Source organism: Chiroxiphia lanceolata, chromosome 14 (genome assembly GCF_009829145.1).
Source record: "Chiroxiphia lanceolata isolate bChiLan1 chromosome 14, bChiLan1.pri, whole genome shotgun sequence".
NCBI lineage: Eukaryota > Metazoa > Chordata > Aves > Passeriformes > Pipridae > Chiroxiphia > Chiroxiphia lanceolata.
In genome coordinates, this window is record NC_045650.1 from 20,603,648 (window position 1) to 20,620,225 (window position 16,578).

At 44.3% G+C, this 16,578-nt stretch overlaps 1 protein-coding gene across 1 annotated transcript in view; it reads right to left on the reverse strand.

The window, feature by feature from the left end:
• The window catches only part of MSN (moesin), a 43,916-nt gene extending 36,357 nt beyond the window's left edge, over positions 1–7,559 (reverse strand). The window contains exon 1 of the mRNA XM_032701914.1: positions 7,416–7,559. Within this exon, the coding sequence (XP_032557805.1) occupies positions 7,416–7,427 (12 nt within the window). The 5' untranslated portion in view covers positions 7,428–7,559. The remainder of the gene's footprint in view (positions 1–7,415) is intronic.
• Positions 7,560–16,578: the final 9,019 nt, after the last annotated feature.

Here is a 16,578-nt window from a genome sequence, read left to right on the forward strand (position 1 = left end):
TGTCAGGAAGATATCAAGTTCTGGATTTTAACAGAGAAAAAACCCACACAACCAGAACCCTCCTGTCCATCCAGCAAACTCCCTGAAAAGACATTTAGTGTATTAATGAAATAAATGTTCTCACCCTCTGAGCATGCTACCCTGGAAGAGCGAATAAAAAAAAATAAAATCTATGCCATATTTATATTCTTAGAGATATTATGAACAAAAAACCACACCTCTGCAGGATCAGAGATGTGATGTCAAGCACCCTGACACTTCATGCTAATTATTTCTCCGGTAGTTCAGTTTTTACGCTGTAACTAAGCACAGAATTAATACCGGAGACTCAAGTTTAATACAGTTTAAAATATATGGCAAGGATTTAGCCCAGACTATGTTTTATTAACCTATGTTAAATAAAAGCAAGTACATTCATTAAATGCTGTGACTAAGTGATTGATCAGATTGCCATGGCAGGTTTTTCCTGTACTTTGTCACTTCCCCACCATAATGGGGTCTCCCAATCTAGAGAGAAAAAAGACTCTGACAAGGACTTACAAAGCAGGAGTATAAATCAGCGATATACAGACAGACAAGAACGGTTCGTGGCTGCAGAAAGTCATCAGTTTACAGTTGGACTCAAACCTAAAGGTCTTTTCCAACCTAAGTGATTCTATGATTCTACCTCAAGAACATAGGGAGGCACACAAGGGCAGAATAACAGTTCTCCAATATGCTGCATGCAAGATTCTCTGACATCAATGTAACAATCCCACACCACAAAAAAAAAAAAAAAAAAAAAATCAAAACCAAAAAACACAAGTACAATAAGAAAGTTTTTACAGTATTCACACTCCAGTACAGTGAAGTCCTGTCTCCTGAGTAGCCTTCCTCTAAGAAACAAACAAGTTGACCAACAGAACTAGAAACAGAACTAGAGTACAGCTCGGTCTGGACCCTGAATACCATGATCAGTATTCATCATGGAATGGATTCATTGCATCAGTTATTCTTTCTGAACTCTTCTGAGATTTCATTTTTCTCTACACAGAATCACAGCTGGCAGAGAAAGGAGTCTGTCTCTTCCCCACAAATCCATCTTCTCATTCTTGACTAACTGTATGTTTCTCTACAGAGTGGACCACATTTGGAGCTTTTTCATTCATTCCTCCTTTAGGGACACCCCTGTGCCCTTGTCTGTAGCTATTCAACCAAAACAGCCAAAGGGAGAGAGGCGTAGCATGGCCAAGCACTCCTATTCCTTAGCCTGGCAATGGTATGAGAACTGATCATCATTCCTTCATCCACAGTTTGTATTTTTGCACAGGTTTCTCAGAACAACTAATACAACTCCAGAGATGTTAGAAAACTAGGAAAAAGCATTTCATAGGAGTCATGCCTTTAAAAACATCTTCAAAGAGAGTTTTCTCCCCATTGAATACAAGTTCAACAAGCTGCTGTACAAAGGCAAGGAGTTTTTGACTGCCCCAGTACTGCACTGGAGGATCACACATTCATAGAAGTGAAGATATCCTTTCATGGCTGCACAGGAAGGAAGCAGTACTAGATCACTTACCTACTGATAGTCACAGCTGCTGCAGACACAATTGTCTCTCGTCAACATAAAGCCCCAAACCTCTGCAATTTCAGGTTCTAAACCTCCCAACAGTTGCAGCTGATCCTATAACAACCAAGTCTGCCAGTGAATGTCTCTTCCTAGCTCCCTGCCAAATACTTGCTTTAAACATGACTGCAAGAGTCCATATTAGCTATTGGAGTAAGAAAGGTGGGGTTTATGCCCACAACTTCCAAAACACTTGAATGCTCCATCTAGAAACAACCACAGGAGTGTTACAAAGAGATGTGCCCAAAATAGTAATGTTCCACCAATCCAGAGACTTCAGCCTACTTTGGAAGTTTCATGTGGGATAAAAATAAACTCTTTTGATGCAGTGCACTATGCAAATTCCTGCTGTTCTCAAAGACCCCTAAGGAAAGGCAAGCAATTAACTAGCAGCTTACTATTGCTCCTAATTTACATCAGTAAATTGCCCTGGATTATTCCTGGGCAGAGAGAGAGAGACTTTCTCTTTTCCAACAGTGTGTCTGCAGCAGCAAAGACTCCTCACCGGAGTTGATTTTTCGTACAACCATTTAGCAGACAGACAAACAGGACACAGGGATAGGGGAACACCAGCAATCTGAGGAGTTGAGATCTTGGAACTCTTTTCAAGCAGACCCCGTCGTACTCCTTAGAACAGTGATTAAGCACAGATAACAGCTTTATTGTGCAAATTCAGGGAGGCCCTCTTGCTGCACAGAAGGGGGGGGGGGGGAAGGAAGAAAAAAAAAAGAAGCCAGCCAAATAAGGTTGTTTGAGCTGCACGAAGCCAGGAAAGAGTCCAGGAGATGACGTAGCTAGAGGAAGCTTTTAGTCAGCTTCCTTCATACCCTGGAAGAGAGCCAGAGCTACCTCTTCCAGAGGGGCTTCTCTGGGGAGTGGCCATTGATCAGCAAGGATATGCCCAACCCAGCAGCCAGGAGGGTCCCGGCACCCCCCATCCCCGGTACACCAAGTATCACAAACAGAAGAGATTGGAATCCCTCAGTTTCAGTTCATCAGCTGTCTTTCAAGCAGCCACCTAGGGACTCACTGAGCTCTTTGCAGCAGGATTTCATTTCTGACTGGACATTATACATAAAATAACTGAAACAAGTTTCCTCTAGAGACAGTGATGCCATTTCCTGTCAAAAAAGAGTCCATATTAAGACACCTTATAAACGATCCTCATGAGAAAAGTAAGAATTGTAATTAACCTTCAGGGGTGATTAATCAGACAAGGTAGAATCACCCAAGGAAAGGGCTGCAACTCCTTGAAGGTTCAAAAGAGATATTGCCTGTAAAAGTTATGGTGACAGGATATTTGCAAGAAGCAAGTGATGATGAACCCCTGATAGGAGGCACTCTGTTCCCTATAGCATTCTTACAACAGAAGCAGCAGACCTAAAGCTCTCTTTTGGGCCCCTTTTATTGGGTGCACCTCACCAACCAGCTTCTCATTCAACTGTCTCCAGCAACAGACTAAGAGGTCAAAAAATAAATAAAGGAGTCAGCTAACATGTTTAATCTTCAAGAACTCCGATATGAAAAGCACTCTTAGACCTAACACTGTCACACTGAAGTTTTATGAACTGGATCATGACTACCAATTCAGATCAGGCACTTGGAGCAGTTCTTGCTCACTACAGTGTAAAACCACTCTAACTGATGTTTTTGGCACAACATTGCCAGTTGGGTGCAGGGCTTGCCATAAAAAGGGGAAGGAAGATTTTACCAGTATGTAAAAATAAAGTGAATGCTAATTTATCATCAACGGTATACCTTAAAATCCCTGTATAACTTTAACATAGAAGGTTTAAAAGTACCAAACAGAAGCTTTTGCTCACTGTCAGGCTTAATTGCTTCATCTGACATGAGGCAAAATCTTTCTATTCTTGCAAAATTTAGGAACCAAGCTGATGGATACACTACAAACTAGGGTGTAAAGGCCTTTCCTATTTTGAAAAATTCCATGTTAGGAGTAAAGCTACAGACAATTCATTGCACACCAGTTCAGTAGTTTACCTGGTTCCACTGTACACTCAGCATCTTTTAGCTATTGTTGCTTCTGAAGTACAAAGGCATCTGACATTCACCAGTGGGGGGAAACACAGACTTCCGTATAAAGCAAGGTCTTTGAAAGCACTCATACACATCTCTTTACAGCAAGTCATATATCTGATAAGTGTTAGAAGAAGCATACAGTGGATTGAGTTTGCCTAACAAGCTAGCACACATGTCAAATCAAAGCCTGTCTAACTGTAAACAGTGTTGCCGAGCTTCTCAAGTTATACTGAGGGAAAGGAGGCAATATAACACCAAAGGATCAATCCTGAGACAAGACAGGAGGGATCTAGAATGCTTCTAGAGCTCCTTCGTAACACAAGATCCAAAGCCAGGGCCCCATGAGAGAAGTGCCCATCCATTAAAGTCACAGTTTTCATCACCATCCACCTTTTGCCTTCAAGACCTCTGGTAAATTCCACAAGAAAAAAGATCACCCAAACAAGCGTAGCAGTCTGCCCATAGTTACCGTCTTATAGCGGCATTTGGTAGCAAGTAGCTACACACAACAAATTATCCAGAGGGTTCTCTTGATATCTACCTCAGTCTGAGTTACCTTTCTTCTAACCAGAACTTTGCAGTTCTAAGGAACAAAGGGAGTTGAGCTTCAGAGACCTTTAGAGTCCAACTGGGGGTTAAGACCAACAATTCGAATTACAGACAGGGTCCCTGAAGGGCCTAATAACTACTGCTACTGAGTTTTAGAAAGCATTAAGGGAAAAGGCAACAGTCCAAACTTCATCATACCTTAGTTTGAAGTTTTCTGTATTCACAAGATTAGCTTTGATTAAAACCATTTCTCTACAATAAGTAAAGGTTATATTACCTAAAACAGAACTGCTCAAGTCCTAGTGACAGGACAGTTGAATGCGCACCTTACACATGATGGATGCTCACGTTTCAAGTTCAGTGGCCTATCCATTCATACAGCCACAAAGTAAGTACATGCACAGGCAAAATAATCAATGAATCCTGATACAGAAGCCCTGCTTTTTCTAATAGCTAAAAATAAAGTATCAGCCCACTAAATAGGCATGACTGGTACAAAAAAAAAAAAAAAGGTCACTTTCCCTCCCACTCTGACAACTAAGTTGCTTTTTGTAATACTAAAGTTCAAGCGATTAACCATGGGGCTTAGACTAGCCACCAACATGAGAGCTGATTCACTTCTATCAGGATTTGGGACAATGTGACTTCCAGCACTGACCAGCCTGAAGTGACTCAGTGAGAGACCAGAGCACTAGTCAGGGTAAGATCAGAGCCTACTCATGGCAAATAAACAGACAGCTCCCAACTGGGGCAGAAACTTTTCAGAGCTTGAAAACGGCTTGAAAGACATGTTTTAGCATTCAACTACTTCCACCCTTTGCAATATAAAGCATGGGGGAGCAATTATATGTCCTCTTTGGTGCCTGCTTTAACTGTTAACACCTTGCAAACTTTTCAGAACACAAAAAATTTAGACCAGAGTTGGCTGCTTAAGATCCCTCTAGATAAAAAAGTGAAGCTTTCCTGTTAAGAGCATAGCAGGATCAGCAGATTGATCCATGACGGACTTTCTACACAGGCCTCCAGTAACCAAACTCCCTCGTCATGCAGACATTACAAGTCACAACAGCAAATCACGTGCACTAGTTCAAGGGTTACCAGAGTTAATCTTGGATTCTTATTAAGAGTGCTACACAGCATAGTGCCAATCACAGCAAACCTTTCATAATGAAATGGAAATCTCTAGCTAGATGTGCTAACATTTAGCCTAGCTTGAAGAGGAGTTGGGACTCAGAACTCAACAGCTTTTCCTGCTCAAGCCATGCAGCAGCATGTTTCTGCAAGCCTGGTGAGATGAATGATAAGAGCTACCAAGCAGTTCAGACACAAATGTTTTTCCTGCCCAGCCAGAACTGTTCCCTGGAACATTTCCTCCATCTGTCTTCTTCACAATGGATTTATTTTTGTGATGTAGCCTACATATAACTATATCTAACTACCCAGGTTCATCCACATTTGACCTTGATTTTTTTCCTTGATTGAGAAAGTAATTTGCATTTTTTACTGTTTTGTTAATTAAGCAGCTATTAGCAAATCTTAAGCTAGCACACTAGTAGTCGTGTTTATTGCACGTGAAGAAATTACACAGTTATGCCAGCATATCCTGTTCCTGCAAATCAGAGATAAAAAAATAATTTTTAAATATTATTTCAGTTGGGTCTGCAACCAGGACAGATGGGGCAGGAAACGAAGGCTGACATAGCAGGAGGCCTGCAGTTCAACAGGCAGAAACACCAGAGCCGCCTTCTGAGGAATCCGTGGTGTGCAACACACAGCATTACAGCAAAGCACTTGCATTTCTCTATCTGCTCCAGTTTTTAAAAGCTCCGAAAGCAGAAGTACTCTGTCAAAACCAGAAAGCAGCAGACCGAGGTGGTGAACCCGGCCTTGGGTGTGTCTGCAGAAGCAGCGGCTACAGTGAGCACCTCCCAGCCAGCGTTCAGTCAGCCTGCTGCTGGGAACTCCACCTCCCGCGCCTCTCAGCAACTCGTTCAGGACTTCTTGGCCGATTCACTCTGAAAGAAGTCACTCTTCGTGGCTGTAAACTCTCTGACTAAAAGGTCTCAACTGCATTTTACATAGAAGTCCCCTAACCTGTGCTCCTTCTGTTAATCTTATTGAACTTATTGCCTGTATTTTAGGGTTTTTAGTAAGTAAATCTTCACAAATCATTGCTGATGTTTGAAGAAAGGCCTTCCTAAAGTTTCAGAAAATACTGTCTAAACCTTGAAGTAGCTTGAGTTTGATATCCTTTAAGATGTTGATGTTTAAATAACCATCATCATCCAGCTATTGTCTCAGAGAGATGACACTTAAGACGTCGGGAAAAGTAAAGTCAGTCAAACAGGCATTTAATATCAATTTTAAAGTAATAAAATTATTAATAAAAAAAAAAGGAAAGAAAATCAGGGTGGATTCCATTTCAACTGCCATTTGCATAGGGGTGGTGTTTTGTTTAGGATCTTATTTTCTCTCTTTTACATAAGCCACAGACTTAGCTTAAACATTTGATATTTTTAGGCCACTTCAGATCACTCCAGTGAGGAAACATCCAGAGACTTCCAGCCTGCTCCTTCCTGTTTTATCAATGAAGGGTTGGGACCAATTTTTACTCCAACCAGGAAAAATTAAGTGGAAAAACCCCATGCTCCTCATTAGTCACCGAACTCCTGCTGCGAGGAGAGTCAAGTACAGACTTGACTGGACTTTCTGAAGTATCAAAATCTCTCCAGCCAAGAAATACCTCGAGTCAAGCTGGGACACGGCTCCCTGGCAACTCAAACTGACTAATTACAAGTTGTGAAAACCCCAAGTTCTCCCCGCGGAGCACGCCAGGCGGCCATAGCTCCCCCCGGGCTCTCGGAAGCCTCGCCCCGCCGCCCCCCCGGCCGGGGCGCACACGCGGGCGGGCGGCGGCCCCGCTGCGCTCCGACGGACATTTTGGGGCGGAGGGGCGGCCCCGCCGCGCCGAGAGCCCGCGGCACAGGCGGGGCCCCGGCCCGGCCCCCCGGGCGGGGAGCGGCCGGCGAGGGGAGCACAAGATGGAGGGGCGAGCGGGCGGCTGCGCTCCGCGGGACTCCCTCCTGCTCCTCGCTCCTTCCTCCGGGGCGGCCGCCACCGCCCTGGGCTCAGCCGAGCCCAGGCGGGAGGAGCTCCCGGGCCGCGCCCGTCTGGGCCCCACCGCGGGGCCTGCGCGCCGCCCCGCGCCCGCAGCACCCACCGTTTTCGGCATCTTCCCGGCGGCCTGGACACGGCGGTCGCTCCTCCTGCGCCGGTGGGGATCCGCACGGGCTCCGCGCTGCTTCTAACGGGACTCCGAGCCGCGCCTCTCCGCCGCCCGCCCGGCCCCGCCCCGGCCGCCCCCGCCCCGCCCCGGCCGGGCCCTGCCAGGCGGCCCGGGAGGGGCGCGGCCGCGGGGGCTGCGGCGGAGCCCGGCGGGGCGAGCGCCGAGGGCTTCCAGCGCCCCTGAGCCAGTGTCGAGAGAGCCCCGGCCGCTGAGGTTTATGCGGGGATCAGTGTCACTGGGTCTTCTGGTCCTTGATAAAAGCGCTATTTAAGAAAATAATGCTGTTTTATCGGTGATTGCGCTGTTCAAAGACTGCAGCGCTGACCTGCACACTTCTGTGCCTCGTGTGGATGCAGCTCGGGCGCTGCTGAACCGGGGCTCCTCGGCCCTTGGTGCAGCCGGTCAGCTCCTGTTCTGTAGAGGTTTTCACAGCTGTCCCTTTGAGTAAAGAACACACTTCCAGCTCCAGGTGCTTCAAAAGCCCAAGGGACTCTGGCTCCCTGAAGCTCGGCAAGCAAGCCACCTCTGGTCTTCAAGGCCACCACCATAACCACACAGTGTGAATGAGGAATCAAATTCAGGGATGAGAATAGTTGGAGGACTAGCAGCAGGCCACCCGCCAAAGTTGCCCCTGCCATCCATGTTTTGCAACCACTGATGGAGGAAATCAAGGTCCAGTATTTTCACGAGGATTTAAAGATGCCATCTCATCTCATTTGGGACTCTGAACACAACTGTCAAACAGCGAACCAAGTCTTGTTTTCTCTCAGGAAAAAGTCTTTCTTTTTAAAGGTATCAGCTTGTGCCCGGAAGAAGGAAATGAAATCTTTGCATTAAATTAAATGTCTTAATTTTAAAGGAAAGTAGAAACATACCTTATTATTTTTTTCTTGACTTTGTGTCTTCTCATCAAATCTGCTAAACATTTTTAATCTATAAGCCATCTTGGTTGATGGAAAGCCTATGTAGGCTAGCTGTGCTTCATACCTACTTTTTTTTTCCCCCCAGCATCCTGAATAAATGAGATTGTGTTAATTTAAGATATAAATTGAGATATAAAATAGGAAGAAAGCAAGCCAAGCTCTACTAAGCAACTCAGCACAGACTCCTGCTGAGTAAACTGTTTTCTTTATTTTGATTACAGTATTCTGCTGGGATTATTATTAAACTGAGATATGTTGGGAATTGACATCAGATTCATAACAACACTTTGTACGTCTTTAAAAATTGCTGTTCATTCAAAAGATCTCAAAGTGCCTTGTAAATACCCATATTTAAATCCTCAGGGTCTTCAGAAAAGAAGATTCTCTTTTTTCCCCAAGGATTAATACCGTTGTGAATGTTTATGTAATATAACACAAATAAATTTTAAGCTTATAAAATGTGTTGGTTTGCTTTTCATTGTAATGTTTCCTCACTGTGCAGCATTGCATGAGAAAGAGAAAATCCAGAACAGTTCTCAGCCTATAAAAAAGAAAAATGAAATTTGCAAGACACAAGGCCTTGCCTCAACCTGAAGTAAATCAAGAGTAATACTATAGAGAGTAATAAAACTATTCCTATGCCCACCTGGCAGGAGAAGGAAACAGGGTCCATGAGCTTTCTTTGCTTCAGCTGAATATACAGGTTTCACTTAAACTAGAATCTCTATGCTATGCCTACATAGAAAAAAAAATCAGTATAATTGGATTGATGTAAACCAATATAACTTTCCTGCACAGAAAGTCACAGGTGCCCAAGAGCCTGTGTTACAAAGTTTTCTTCCTTTTCTGGCTCATTTTTGTGTTGAGACTTTCTTACACTAGGTCCAACAAGACTGCTCCGAGAAAGGGCTCCCTTTGTTTCCTGCAGAAACAGATACTGACAGAAGACGTCTAGAATAATAAAATCACTTGCTTGTGATTTTTTGCCAGGATTGGATCCAGGAATGTTATGTGTGAGCTTTCTCACTGAATTCAAGTGACTCTGTGGAGACTTCTTCCATGCTAACAACATATATGATGGGGAGAGCCTGATTCTGCTTCTGTTGGGACTTCTATTCCAATGTTCCTTCATAAGACTGAGGTAACTGTTTGGAGAATTTCATTATTCTTTTTCATAAAGATGATAAGACTTTAGATGATAGAAGTCTAGCTATTTCCTTGTCAAATTTAAAGTGCCACAATTTAGTATCCAGGGACCTAATGTCTTCTTCATAGTGCTACTGACAAGAAGCCTTGTGCCAGTGAAACAATCAGATCCAAAGCAACTGTATTCTCACTCAGAGTGTTCCAGGCATTGGCCATGTGTGCAGAAAGTCATAAACCCTCTGCCAAAGAGTCTCGAACAGTCTCAAGGGGCAAGACAAAGCAAAGCAAATGCTACAGCATAACAGACACTTCTTTCTCACCCCCGACACTTCTCTTGTCTGTCTTCCCTAACATTCATAGCAATAGCCAAACAAAATACCATTCATGCCACTTCGAAAGACAAGGGTTCCCTGTAAGAGACATGAGTCTCTGTGCTTCTCTTCTTCTGCTTCTTCCTTTCCCCTTCCCCTTTCCCTTCACGACTGAGGTGGAGGACAAGACATCTGAAACAAGAACCACATGGTGCTCCAGCCACAGTACAACGAGGAATTCCTGCTGTGGAAGTCCTGCACCAAGACCTCACCTCCCCCAGACCTCTGCTTTGCCAGCTGCTGAGGAGGGGTGGTGTCATCCAGCAGCCCTTTGCTGAGCCCTCCCTGCCTGGCCATGTGTGAGAACAACCACCTCAGTGGATTCCTTGAGAGCCACAGGCAGGGGTTATCTCTCCTCCTGACTTCAGAATGAGATTCCAAGGGGTAAAAGTATCAGCTGACTAAAGATCCTTCTTGCAGGAGGCTGGAGAAATGAGTAACATTACCCAGGGCCTCAAAAATGCTGTTATTTCCAGACTGCTCAGATCCCAAATAATATTAAAGTGTTTCATTATTAGATTAGACCTGATGACATTAAGCATTCTCCTGGGAGGAGGTCTGGTATTTCACTGAGGATTTCTGGCCTTGGTTTCATTTACATCCAACCTTCTGTAGTACCTTCTTTTAAGCAGAAAAAGCAGGTAAATTATTTGGTCTGACATATCAGAATTATTTAACATGAGCACTTAAAAAAGGGGCTATTTTGTCAGCATATAGTTTTTTTTGACTGATGCTGAGTAACATGAGCTCCCCTTTGCATAGCTTTGACAGAGGATAGAGGCCAAATTCTTACTAGAGGTATATTTCAGAGGGCTGAAATTTAGTTTAATTCACGTAAGTAAAGGGAGGCACAAAACGAAATTGTTACCATAGTACGAGAACTACACCTTCACCACACAGTAGTCCTGGATTGAGTCTATTTAAAATTAACTAGTCAGGTTCTGAGCTCCTGTTTGAATAGCAGCTAAACTTCTTCCTCCTGCTCTTACTGCTTTCCTTCTGCTCAGACTTAATGCCTTTAGGTTCACAGTGAGATGCCTTCAATGACAATCTTAGATCATTTTACTGTTTGATTGTATTTAGAAGTAAAAGGCATCTTCTTACCCAAACAAACAAAATCACTCTTTCCATTCACCCTTGCCTCTTTAACACCTTTTTGTCTTGAGCATCGTGGTAATTTTTTGCAGTGATTGTCAAGCTGGAAGGATGAGAGAGGTAAAGGAAGTGAAGAGTATACCACATCCAGGAAGGCAGGGTTTGAAAAGGCTGGAAATAATTCCATTCCCATGTAGCTGCAGTGACAGGGCAGAAGCTGATGGGCCACTGGATGTGCGACCCCATTTATCTGATCCCCTTTCCACCTCACAGAATGGATCTCATTACATTGTAACATCCCGGCTTCTGGCTTGTCCATTCACCCTGGCAGAAATAGCTGGAACTGCTTGGAAAACCCAGGGATTTGAGTCTGCCAGATGCTCTAGTTCCTAGTTCCTCATTCCCTCCATCACATAAATCCACCACTGGCAATGACGCCCCTGCAAGGGAGGATTAGACACAATGACCCGCTGTACAGCCCACAGCACTCATCTCTCCCTGTATGTCTGCGGATATGCTGTGCTTGTGCAGGGAGAGACTAAAGAAGAGAGTTTCAAACCAGACAAAAGGTGTGCAACGTATGCAATGACCATACAAAAAAAATGTAAGAACAAGCCATTTGCTAGAATTGTCTCTTCTTCAGATAGGCCTTTCAGTTTTAGAAAAATGTTTCTAATTTGAAAATTAGCTCCACTGGTATTTATTGTGATAGCTTTGGTCATGTGATGTGTATCCAAAAGGAAACATGTTTACTCATATGTATTTCTCATAGGCCATTAAGCATTTACAGTAGTCAGGGTCAGCTAAAAACATACTGGAAGCTGGGAGCTAGAGGTAAATTACTACATTACCCACTGCATTTTACCCCCAAGGCATGTTAAGTAAACTTTCCTTTCTGACCGTTCAGGACCCACTCTGGCAGTCACACTCCCACCACCAGAGATTGTAACTGTTGGGACCAAAGCCTCTTCGCAGCTCCAGTGACTTGATAGGGGCTCCATTTGATTCCCTACACACCTCACTCTCAGTAAGACAAGTTTTCCTTACCAGCTCAACCCCAGGTTTCCCATAGCAGAGTCTTAGGACTCTGGTTCCTTTAAGTAATTTTATCATCCTGCAACAACAGAGTAATAGCTCTGTGTGGGTGCTCCCAAGGAGGGACCCTGACCAAAGGACTCCCTGGGCTTTTATACCTTCTCGGTCTGTTCTCAGATAGCCTGGGGTCTTCCTGCTTAGTCCTCAGCTCCTGCTGTGTCTCTGAGTGGCAGGTCTCTCTCACCTGGCTGGGCCACAGGTCCCTGTGCCCTTTGTTGTGCAAAATGTCGGTGCCAGTCCAGGTTCTCCTGCCCCAGAGCTTAATCCTCAGCCTGCACACTGAGCTACCTGCACTAAGTGTGTTCCTCAACAGGCAGTCCACAAAGCCTGTGGGACTCCCTCCAGAGCTGTCTTGACCAGCAAAGCTTCACTATAAACAAACCATGACCAAAAAAACAATTAAATCTTCAAATTCTAACAAAACCTGTCACTGCTCTTCATTCACCTCACTTTCTTTACAGAACAATCCAAACTTTGTAATATAAAGTCTAGCAATTTTTCTGTTCAATAGGGCTCAGACCAGGAAGAGTTTTATCTGCAGCACTAATAGGCTTTGCTGCAGAAAGGGAGACGGCATGGAGTCTTCAGGAAAGATCTTCATACTTTTGATGCTCCAAGGAAACAGGCTCTCATGGAGTTTTCTCCTCTCTTCCCCATCTCTCCTGCTCTGCCTCCTTCTCAGATGGCTTGTGTGGAGCCAAGATGATAGTACTGATGTGATGACCATGTAGGGCCACTGCCTTTCTGACTCAGAGATTGGGAACTTGGAGACTGTAATGAAGGCCACCAGGCATTTCCTTCCATGCCTGCCAGGGAATTTCAGTGTCCAACCTCCAGGGCTGAGTACCAGGCTCCAGATGGCTCCAGTACAGATGACCACTGCATAGGAGTCTATTCGGAATGCATTCACTTACACTGGGATTTTCTGAAGGCTTCAACATGTAATAATCAGGAGTAATTGTATATAAAATCAGTCCAAGATAGTGAAAAAGGCCATAGAAGGATCAAACTGAGTGTTACTGAACAAGAACCAGGGAGAAACCAGTTCTGAGAGGGATTTTTGGGTCAATACAGTTTCACTATTTAAAATAAAACCACTCCCAAAGGCACGTGGATCATCAATACCTGCAATGAGCTATCACAGCAGGAATCTCCAGCTGCAAACTAAGTCCAATCATGACAGGAGATGATGGAAGCAGTACTGTCGTGTAGATTAGAAACAGAGACTAGAAGATAGCTCTGCTTGGTCCTACAAGCTGTGTCAGTGGGTGACTAGATGATTTTATATTCCTTTTGACTAGCTATAAAAGTAATATAAATAAGATTGGCTATCTTAGAGGGGGCTGACAAAATTGTCATCTTAAGGCTTCAGCCAACAGTGGAAATTCTGTACTTTATGTTAACTGTTTATAAATAAATATTTCTATAATTACCTAAATTCTTAATTTAAGAGACTTGTTTCCTGGTTATTTATTTGGACCTGTCAATGCAAAGAGTTTATTTTTAAAGTCTTTTCAGGTTTCGTAGCTCAAGTACTTCAGAGCACTGCTAACAGCAAGAACCAGAGAGGCAGATGATAGGACATCAACTGTTTTTCTTGTCCAGGGTCTGTGATACATAAAAAGAGAAAAACTGCACAACAGTCTGATCCAAACCCCACCAACTGCAAATTTGCAGAGCAGATGCAGATGATTACGGAGTCTCACTCTCCACATCTTAGTACTTTGTGTCATCAGGCACAGTAACAGTCTAAAATATGCCCCTCTCCTTGGAAAGTCCATGTGCTCATCTTGCATAGGTGTCAAGAGCAGCTGGAAACTCAAGGTCACCACATATCTGACCCATTCACTCCACAGAAGTAGAAATACACCTGTACCACTCCACAGCAGGATTTGAACAACTCAGTTCACAGTTTGAATGTGAACTGGATTCACAGTGGATTACAGCACATCCACTTGTGCATCTTGATCATCCCAGAAGGTGTATGGGACAGCATGTTGGCCTAAAAACTTCCTCACTTCCCTGAGATTCAAAGATAAATCAGAGTGAGAGAGTAACAGAACCTGGTGTTGCTCCTACCTGAGCATGTTGGCAGACCCGAGGGCATCAGGGGACAGTCCCTGTGCTGTGTGAGTGCTTGGGTGAAAGAGCCTGCAAGCATTTGGTGGTGGTTGAGCTTTCTGCAGCCAGCGCAAGAGTTTCTACAAACCCTCAAATAAGCTGCTGCCATACCATCACCAGCTTTTAGCACAAAGATGTAGTTCAAAGTCTAGGCCCATGCTAAACTCAGTTAAAAGAACAGCCCTTCTACTCCCAGACAGTTCTCCCTGCCCTCTTTCGTCTTTAGGTCCAGAGCATTTAGTGCCCTGGGGCAGCAGCACGTACGGCTCTCACATGCACAGTCTGCTCCATGACCCCACTTCATGCCTGCAGAATGCAGCTTACTGCCCTCTCACATGCACAGGGAGGCCTAAGCAAACATCACTTCAATATTCCTAGCCCAAGCCTATTTCTCCTTTGCATTCAACATCAGCATAGCTGGGCCAATATGAGAGAGAAAAGAGATTTATTCCTTCAAGAATTGCCTATCATAAGCAGCAATCTCTCTGGCAGCAGTAGCCAGGGGACTGGCTGTGTGTTGACCCTCAGGCAGCCCTGCCTCTGATGTGGCTGATAGTTTGGGCTGTAGTGTATTCAGCAGCAGACTTATGTGGTGTTCAGGCTGTAACTGGGCTGGATTGAAAAGTATTCACACATCCCCATCATCACTAACTCTAGCTCTCCTGGAGACTATCAACTCCTCAGCCACCAAACTATATAAGTAAGCCACAGCTACACTAGCTTTTTAGTTCAGATCAGGAGTTTGGTTTTTAAGTTAATTAATTTCCTATTCACTGCACTTAATTTAATTTCCTATTCATCTGATTATTCACTTTCCCATTGTGGTGCAGTCTCATACCTAGTAAACTGAATTCCTTTTGGATGAAGATAAAATAGAAGATGTGCTTCCAGGAGTGCACCTATAGCGCTCCGGCTATTGGCAAGCACTCAGTTAATTGGGCCAGAACAGAGCAAGTCCAAAATAATCTCACTCTGAATCACATTTAGTGTGAATGTTAAATACCAAGGAGCAGCTCTTTTGTTTTCCACATCTGCTCTTATTACACCACACAACTTGTTAATGCAGACATGTTTACCTGTTAAAATGATCCATACTTGCTTGTGTGACTATTGAACCTGTTCGGACATTTTTAGCAGAATAGATTTTAATCTGGAACAGGGTAGCCAAACTAAGTTAGGGAGCAAGGACACATGCAGATTTACTGGCACCTCTGTGGGAACAGTAACCTCAAAGGAAGACTGTCTCAAATGCAGCCAGAATAGCACCTTCAGCCTCGGGCCATTCCTGGAAGACACAGGCACACTTAGCAACAAACTGCAGTTCGAAGTTGGCTTCAAAATTCTCCTTCTCCCCTCTGCAAAATGTCATAGGTTCACCCATGCATTAAGGCTTCACTGATTGATGTCAAATTCCTCGTGGAACAGAAGAGTGCAGCTCCCCAGAAGTTTAACCCTCCAGTTAGCCCCTGTTCCCACTCATAGGGACCTTCTCTCTCACCTGCCATTGAGATCTGAAAACCTTCTCTCTCACACACACAGAACATCTGCAATATAATCTAACTTTCCTCTGCTTCTCCAGGGCTGCAAGACCGACTTGGTGCTCCAGGCATTCCAGCTCCTATGGCACAGAAGCAGAGCAGGGAGGTGGCACTCAGTCTCAACACTAAGTCAGTTCTCCCCATTGTACTGAAAAACAGGGCTCAGAAAGTCATAAAGGAGGAAAGGAAAACTGGCCTATGTTTCCAGGTAGTGGCATATAATGTAGAAGATGATCTCAGCACTAACTGTTTCAGACAAACGACCCTTTACTAGTTCTTTCCATTTCAGCCTTGGCTCCATTCATGTTGCCTGAGACCTAGATCTATTTTTGGAAACCTTAAAAATATACAGGCAGTTGCCAGCCATTCTTATTCCAATGCAGGAACATTTTATACTGAAGACATTACTCTTGGCTCTTGCTCAGATGGCAGGGTTTTTTCCAGGTGAACACCAAACCCTGACCTATGACAGTGTTGTCTAGGTAAGTACTGCATCTGTTTCTGGGCTAGAATGTGAAGTGGACTCAAACTCAGAACTTCATTGTGAAGGAGCTGCCTAGAGCAAGAGTCTATTCTGGGAATGTTGATGCTACCTCTCCCACCCAGCTGATACAGTCACAAGTGAAGGGAATTCCCTCCCACCCTGTTAACACTACGTGGTGTGATCTACAGTCAGGGCTGCATGACCATGAGAGAGGGCACCCCTGCACAAGCCTAACTCTACACACACTCTGCACACAGCTTTTCCTTTCCCTGCAGCAGAACACGATGATGCAGCACACAGTACACACCACCTGGCCCAGTTAGA